This window comes from Narcine bancroftii, chromosome 3 (assembly GCF_036971445.1).
Source record: "Narcine bancroftii isolate sNarBan1 chromosome 3, sNarBan1.hap1, whole genome shotgun sequence".
Lineage (NCBI taxonomy): Eukaryota > Metazoa > Chordata > Chondrichthyes > Torpediniformes > Narcinidae > Narcine > Narcine bancroftii.
In genome coordinates, this window is record NC_091471.1 from 328,833,739 (window position 1) to 328,842,230 (window position 8,492).

The window sequence follows — 8,492 nt, forward strand, 5'->3', positions numbered from 1 at the left end:
AGTCTAGCCGCGGGCGAGCCTTCTTCGTGATCTCATCGATGTGGACAGATCCTCGGAGATGTAAGATTGGGCACAAGGCTGTTGCTGCGACACCACTCAACAAGCTGATCCATCCTCCACCTTCACGCTCCCTCGCTGCCGTCTGTGATTCTGCTGACCACCGTGGGGTCACCGGCAAACTTGTAGATAAAATTGTGCCTGGCCGCCCAGTCGTGGGTGTATAATGAATAGAGCAGCAGGCTAAGCCCGCACCCTCAGGGAACGTCTGTGCTAATCGTCAGAGAGAACGAGTAGCCTTTGAACCATGGCAGTGGCAAAATTCTCCAGTTGCAAAGCTCCACGATATCTGAAAATTCAAGCCAACGGAAAAATAAAATTTACAAAAAGACATTTTTCTTTACATAAATAAGAATAAGATTTTGGGCATCACGGTCGGCCTGGCGGTCAGCACAACACCTTCAGGGCACCAGCGAGTGGGACTGGGATTTGAATCCCCCCCGCTGTCTGTGAGGAGTTTGTACGTTCTACCCCCCAACCGTGTCTGTGTTTGAAACATGCCAGGGGTACGTGTGCAGATTGGGCGTCGCGGGCTCTTGGGTTGGAAGGGCCTGTTACCACGGTGAATGTCTAAATTTACACATTGAAAATAACAGGTTAAATAAAGAGTCCACATTTAAAACTATAAATGTTCCCTGAAGTAACACTGAAGATGGGAGCTAATATCCAACCAGCGGAGCGCCTTAGTCGGGCTTTGCTCGCAGAAGCTGTTGGAATTACGTCGTGTGAAACAGTGATGGCATTGCCCAGGATGAAGAGCGGGTTGCCGCTGCTCGTCACTGGGCTGACTCTCTTCTCCCTGCTTAGTCAGAGTCACGCCGGTCAGCGGCTGCATCTGTCAACTTTGGATGGGGGGGGTTAATTATTGATAATCGACTTTCGGGCAGCTCCGCAGAGGTGGAGGAACCTACAGATGCAGCAATGGTTTTCACAGAATGTGACCAAAAATAAAGTAAAACGCTTTAAGGTTGTATGTATTCATGCAGGCGAATTTTGTTCAGGGTAAGGATGAATGCAGGTGTGTGAGTTTGACATTGTAAGAGCAACTCTCAAGCAACGGAAAATTCACTTATCCAGCATCTAACTGCCATAGATGTGCATTTTATTGTACATAAAGATGTGTAAATTTTTTTAAAAATCAATTTTAGACGTACAGTGCGGTAATAGGCCCTTCCAGCCCTCGGGCCCATGCCACCCCATTGACTTGCAACCCCTGATAAGTTTTGAATAGTGGGGGGAAACCAGAGCCCCCGGAGGAGACCCTCACAGACATGGGAAGAGCATTCAAACTCTTTACAGACAGCGCTGGATTCGAACTCCGGTCGCCAGTGCATGCAACTGCGCTGCGCTAATCTTTAGGCCTGGTAAGAGTGAAGTCTCAAGCCACCGGCAAATCCACTTATCCGGCATCTTCCAGTCCTCGTAGATGCCGGATACCAGGGGCTTTACATTGAAGATGGGAGCCAGTTTATTGACAGAGTTGGTATTTGCTTGTCTGAACCTCTCCCTCTTTCCCCCACTGCCAGCTTTCCCTGTGCCTGATGGCGGAATCGCCTCGCAGGGCTGGTTCATCGGCCTGATCTGCGCCATCGTCCTCCTCCTGCTCATCCTCCTGATCATCTGCTTCATCAAGAGGAGCAAGGGAGGGAAGTACTCAGGTACGGAGCATGGTTCGCGGGGACGGTGTTCAGGCAACGAACAACAGCAGAACCAAAGAGCTTTATTGTCCTAAGCTAGCGGGAGTGAGGGGGGCCAAAGAAAGAGTAAACAATGTAACTCATTCCCTACACTGAGCCACACTCAAAGTACACAGCATCCTGTACAGCTCATATAGTCCTTTAGACAGGTGTCTATATGCAAATTTCCAGCAGGCCACCCTCTGCCTTCCACTTATCCTTTCTTTCTCTGCCCCCTCCCCCATTTCCTGCCTCTTCAGTTCTTCCACCTACACATCCCTGCCTTTCCCCCTCTCCCCTGCTTCATGGATGCTGTCCCCTCCCTCCCTTCCATGCCTGCAATCCCCCCTTCCACTCTGACGCCCGCCAGCTTTTCCTCACACTTTGACAAAACGTCCCAGTCTCTCCGGCCCTGTGCCCACTCAACGTACTAACCACCATCTCTCTCCCCTCCTGTGCCTGGCAGTGAAGGACAAAGAGGATGCTCACGTGGACTCAGAGTCCAGGCCGATGAAGGACGAAAACTTTGGTGAATACAGGTGAGAGCATTAACCCACGTGTTGTGAGTCCAGGTTGGACGAGCCTCCGAAAGCAAGGACGCTGAATGCAGACTGGCAGTCAATTACTTTACTTATGAAAGGCATGTGCAGGAAGATGGCAAAGGGAATAAATGTACAAATATGTCCAAAACTTCTCATCCCAAAACAGAGTGCCTGCAGACATACAATACAACCCCGACTATCTGAAACGGTCGGGACTGACCTCTTTGTCGGATAAACGCTTGCTTTTATCCGGAGAGCAGTAATGTGATCGGTCCAAGCCAACATGGATTTACCAAGGGGATATCATGCTTGACTAATCTCCTGGGATCCATTGAGAACGTGCTTCTGAAAATGGACACGGCACAGCAATTCAAAGCAGAACAGACAGAGGACCAATTGAAAACATTGCTGGGGAAATTATAACGGGCACTAAAGAGACAGCAGAGGGACTTAAATCAATATTTTATGTCAGTCTTCTCTGTGGAAGACTTTAGCAATATACCTGGCAGACAGAGGTTTCAGGGAGTAGAATTAGACCAGAGGTTCTCAACCTTTTTCTTTCCATTCACATTCCGCCTTAAGTAATCCCTACACCATCAGTGCTCTGAGATCAGTCAAGGATTACTTAAGGTGGGATGTGAGGGGGAAGGGAAGGTTAAGAGTCACTGCTCTGGACCCAATTGTTATTGAAATATTTTGCTTGAGAAAAATTGTCATTGGCCCAATTTCCTTTGGAGTTCTGAAACCGTGCACATAACGAGTCAATGAGGGACTTTACAGAACACTGATGGTGTAGGGATTACTTAAGGTGGGATGTGAGTGGAAAGAAAAAGGTTGAGAACCACTGTTTTAATCATCCCTCAATGACCCCGGCCACATTCTAGTAAACCTCTCTGCACTCTCTCCAATTTGTTAAGATCTTTCCGATACTTTGGTGACCAAAACCACACACAACATTCTAAATTTGGCCTCGCCTTGTACAATTTTAACATAATGCCCTGATTTCTAGAGGCCAACATCCCATAAGCTTTCTTCACCACCCTGTCCACATGTGACTTCACCTTTAGGGAATGATGTTCCATTATTCCCAGATCCCTCTGTTCCACTGCACTCTTCAATGCCCGACCATTCACCGTGTATGTCCTATTTTGATTAGCCCTACCCCACACTTCTCTGCATTCAACTCCATCTGCCATTTCTCAGCCCGCTCTTCTAACCCACCTAAAGCTTCAAAACCCTTCCTCACTATCCACAGCTCCGCCTATCTTGGTATTTTCCACAGACTGTCTCATCCAACTCCCCGCCCCATCACCTAGATGTCCAGGACAAACTGTAACGGGCCCGATACTGACCCCTGGAGTGCACCTCGAGTCACTGGCTTCCAATCTGATGAAACAGATCTGATCGACCACGACTCTCTGGCATCTCCCATTCAACCCCCAGTGTTAACGCCTCATGACTGAACCTTCCTGACTGACCTGCCCTGAGGGACCTCATCAAAGTCCATATAGACACTGCATGACCCTCATCAACATGTAATGAATGAAAATCAGTGGGAAAACTTAAAAATATTTTTTTAAAGGGGAAGCCGTGGATGGAGTGGACTTTCAGAAAGCCTCTGATAAGGTCCCACATCGGAGACTGGTGGGCCACACCTGGAGTATCAGGTGCAGGTTTGGTCTCCAAGTTTGAGGCCAGACATTCTTGCTATTGAGGGAGGGCAGCGTAGAGTCCACGTGGTTAATTCCTGGGATGGCGGGACTGTCGTGTTGAAAGATTGGAGCGACTGGCCCTGTCTACACTAGGATTTAGAAGGATGAGAGGGGGTCAGATTAAGGGATTGGAGCTGGTAGAGGCAGGAAATCCATTCCCGATGTTGTGGGGAGTCCAGAACCAAAGGCTCCAGTTTACGAATAAGGGGCGGACCATTTGGAATGAAGTTGAGGAAGGACTTTTTCGCCCAGCGCATGGTGGTCGTGTGGAGCGCTCTGCTTCAGAAGGCAGTGGAGGCCGATTCTCTGGATGCTGGAGACACACGCCATGCAGCTGCGGGGGAGGAAGGGGGTCTTCCCCACCACCACCCTTCAAAGTAGTTCGAAGTATAGAAGAAATTTCTCCCCGTCCCTGATTTAAAAAGGTCCCTTCTCATCTTCTTGTTCCGGATTCGGCCCACCAAGGGAAACATCGACTCTTTCCAATCCTTTCAGCGTTCGAAATGAAATCCACACTCATTCTCCCAGACTCCAATGAATACAGTCCAAAAGATGGTCCTCATATGCTGGCCCAGGAATCATCCTAATAAATCTTCTCCAACATCAGTATGTCCCTTCTAAGATAAGGGGCCCAAAACTGCACACGGTTATTCCAAGTGAGGTCTCCCCAGTGTCCCATCGAGACTCATCAACACCTCTACTCTTAGACACTATTGCCCACAAAACAACGGCCAACGTAGCATTCGCTTTCTTTACTGCTGATCCAACCTGGTGGTTCACCTTTAGGTGATCCTGCACGAGGACCCCTCCTTCCCCACCCCCCCCAATTCCCTTTGCACTTCCGAATCTTGAATCCCACCCCTCCCCCTCTAAATAATCATCTGCTTGTTTATTCCCTCTCCCAGCCCTCGTGATGTCGACTCTCCCACACGGGGAAACAACCTTTCTCCATTGACTCGGACCTCGTGCTGCTGTCAAACCCTCCTCGTATGAGGTCCTTACACTCCTGGAGTACTCCTATGGGAATGCTTGCACTGACATTCAGACCAGGGTGAAGATTCCTGGCTGCTCTCTCTTCCTGGGCCCCGTGTTCATTGTTACCGGTGTTGGATCGGCGATTTGGACCCCGCACCACCTCGATATTCCTTCTCCAGACCGGCAGCCAGAGACAGGGGGTTCCCTCTTCCTTTTGCTGGGCTTGAGTTTCCACCCAGGGGCCCGGCAGTGCTGCGTTCCATCCCGTCCGACCCGGATCTGGTTTGGGAGGTCCCTTCGCCCGCTGTTAACTGCTCCTTTCTCCTTTCTCTCTCATGCTTGCCTGGTGCTGACAGGTCACTGGAGAGGTACGACCGTGCGCGCGTTAGAGCAATGTCCTTGATCACCTCTGTCCCTGCACGTGTGTGGGTGGGAGTGGAGGTGTCTGCTTGTGTGTGTGGGGGTGTCTGCTTGTGTGTGTGTGTGTGTGTGTGTGTGTGTGTGTGTGTGTGTGTGTGTGGGTTCCCCCACACAGACCCAGCTCCATATCTCAGTGCCACTCTGGGAACTACTCTGTGGAGCAGGGTGCTCAGGGGCTGCACCCCCACCCCTGTGCGGTGAGACCGGGGTCCCCAGTGGGACACGGAGCTGAGGCTTCATCATACAGGCTCCAGGACAGAGGAAAGAACTGGGCCCCGGGCTGGAGAGGTCCAGGCTTGGAAGATGAGGAGCACAAGGTTAAGAAGTTGTAAACGAAATGAGGTGGGCCTACTGCTGGTGCAACAGGACAACATCGTGAGCTAAAGGGGTCTGTACAGTGTTGTGACATTGTGTGTTGGAAGGTTGACTCTGTGGTTGAGAGGACGCACGGTGGATCTGCTGCATCCATCGCGGGACTGATCTGAGGAGCCGAGAGGCCATGTCAGACCCTGGTCAGACCCCACTTGATGTCCCGCTCACCTCACTACCAGACGGAAGTGGAAAGGATGCAGAGGGGGAGGAGTTGCCTGTATTGGGGGGCAGGCCTCGTGAAAACCGCTGGTGTGTGAACCCGGCCTTTTCTCTCCTTGGAGCAGTGGGGAACGAGAGGGGACCTGATGAGAGGCATAGATCGTGCGGATTTCCCTCGGGGCTGAAAGGATGGCCACAAGATGACACGGGTTTAAGGTGCTGGGGAAGAGCAGAGGAGTCGTTGGGGGTAAGGTTTCTTTATGCAGAGGGTGATGGGCTAATGGTGCTGGAGGCAGATACTATGGGCTCCTTGAAGAGACTTTTGGATAGGGACATAGAGTTTAAATAGAGAGCGATAGGTAAACCCAGTAATTTCTATGGTAGGGACATGTTCAGCACAATCTTGTGGACCGAAGAGTCTGTGTCTGCTGTAGGTTTTCTAAGTTGCCATGTTTTTATATTTAATCCATGCTGGCATCGACTTGAGGTCAAGTCTGGACCCCACTTGGAAGATTGTGTTCAGTTCTGGTCACCTCATTACAGGAAGGATGTGGAAGCTGTGGCGAAAGGGGCAAAGGAGATTCACCAGGATGTTGCCTGTATTGGGAAACAAGTCTCATGAGACAAGGTCAATAGAGCTTTGGAGCATAGAAGAAAGAGAGGAGACTTAATAGAGGTCGACAAGATTCTGAGGTGCACAGAGAGTTGTGGGGGCCTGGAATGACTCGCCAGGAAGTGGTGGTGGAGACTGGAACATTTAAGAGACTCTTAGAAGGGCCCACGGATGGAAGAAAATAGAGAGTAACGGGGTAGGGAGGGTTTAGAACTAGGAATAGATGTGTTGGCACAATATCGAAGGCCAAAAGGCCTGTACTGTGCTGTAGTGTTTGACTTCTATGAAGGTAAAGGTCCCAAACGGCCTCTCAACTGTTAAGGAGGTGGACAGGAGCTTACTCAACTCCCAGCGAATACAGAGACATAATTCCCTGAAAGTGGCGTCACAGGTGGACAGGGTCGTAAAGAGAACTTTTGGCACATTGGCCTCATAAGTCAAAGTATTGAGTCCAGGAGTTGGGATGTTACGGTAGAGTTGTAGAAGACATTGGTGAGGCCAAATTTGGAGAATTGTTTTGGTTACTGTAAATATTGAAAGAGTGCAGAGAAGATTTACTGGGATGTTGCCCTGACTTCAGGAACTGAGTTACAGGGAGAGGTTAAACAGGTTCGGACTTTATTCCCTGGAACGTAGAAGAATGAGGGGAGCTTTGATCGAGGTGTTTCAAATTATGAGCGGGACGGACAGAGTAAATGTAGGTCAGCTTTTTCCACTGAGGGTCGGTGAGATTCAAGCCAGAGGGTTAAGGGTGAAAGGGGAGAGATTTAGGGGAACCTCTTCAGGCACAGAATGGTGGGGGTGTGGAACGAGCTGAGGTGGTGAGCGCGGGCTCAGATTTAGCATCTGGACAGGGGTGTGGATGGAAAGGATATGAACTGGGTGCAGGTTACTGGGTCTAGGCAGGAAAGGGCCTTTTTTCGGTGCTGTAATAGAGCGTGGAAGGTGGAACACTGCAGCACAGTTCGGCCCTCAATGTTGTACCAACCCATCAGTTCCTAGTTCGAGACCCTCCCTACCCGTGACCCTCTATTCCCCTTCCATCCGCGGGAACCCTGTCTAACGTTCCGTTGGTTGTCACCTCCCCACCCCACCCACCAACCTCCAGCGACAATGACCAGGAAGAAAAGCCCCTGGACGGGAGCCAGCCCTCCCTGGACGAGCAGATGAAGCCCTTGGGCAGCGACGACAGCCTGGTGGAGTACGGTGGGAGCGCGGACGTGCAGTTCAACGAAGACGGCTCCTTCATCGGCCAGTACAGTGGCCAGAAGGAGGCAGCCGGGAGCTCGGGGGGCGGCTCGCCCGTCCATGTTGACATCGCCTTGGATTAGTGGGGAGGGGGGGGTTGGGGGGGGACCTGCGTTGCTTTTCATGGTGCTCCATTTGCACCTTGCCAAATTTTTTTCTGTTGAACATTGATCTGGTCACCTTGCACTCGATTGTCGCTCTTCTCTCGGGAACCAGGAGACGGTGAAGGGCAGTTCGGATTCCAGGGCAGAGCCCCGCCCCACCCCCCCCTCCCGTCTCGATGTCCCGGGTGGATGGAGATGGGGCTTCCTCTGACGGCCGGCGAGCTTGTCCATTGTCCGTTCAGCATCCTGGGTGCTCGACTTCGGGTTCCCTACACCTCCTTCCCCGACAGTGGGAGTCCGCTTTCTTGTGGACGGACCCCTCTCCCCCTACTGAAGTTGGGTGTCGAGGGGGCCCGGGGAGCAGAGAAGGAAAAGAGGGGGAGGAGGAGAGAGCGGGGAGAGGGGACGAGGAGTGGAGGGAGGGGACGAGGAGTGGAGGGAGGAGAGGGGACGAGGAGTGGAGGGAGGAGAGGGGACGAGGAGTGGAGGGAGGAGAGGGGAGGAGAGCGGGAGGGAAGAGGGGGAAGAAAAGGTAGGAGAGGGAGTGTCGAGGAAGCCCGGGGGTTCACACTCCCTCTAGGGATTCCTCTTGTCCTGGGCGCTGGCGAAATGCT

The 8,492-nt window shown here is 51.6% G+C and overlaps 1 protein-coding gene across 5 annotated transcripts in view; it reads left to right on the forward strand.

Annotated features, from left to right (window-relative positions):
- LOC138759175 (neural cell adhesion molecule L1-like) overlaps nucleotides 1–8,290 on the forward strand; it is a 137,765-nt gene extending 129,475 nt beyond the window's left edge. For 2 of the 5 annotated variants that reach the window (XM_069929209.1, XM_069929208.1), the window contains exons 20-22: nucleotides 1,584–1,715; nucleotides 2,200–2,272; nucleotides 7,635–8,287. In XM_069929209.1, coding sequence (XP_069785310.1) covers nucleotides 1,584–1,715; nucleotides 2,200–2,272; nucleotides 7,635–7,857 — 428 coding nt within the window. In that variant the 3' untranslated portion in view covers nucleotides 7,858–8,287. Of the gene's footprint in view, nucleotides 1–1,583; nucleotides 1,716–2,199; nucleotides 2,273–7,634 lie in introns of all 5 variants that reach the window. The other 3 variants (XM_069929206.1, XM_069929204.1, XM_069929205.1) reach the window with 3 other exon arrangements.
- The last annotated feature ends 202 nt before the right edge of the window (nucleotides 8,291–8,492 follow it).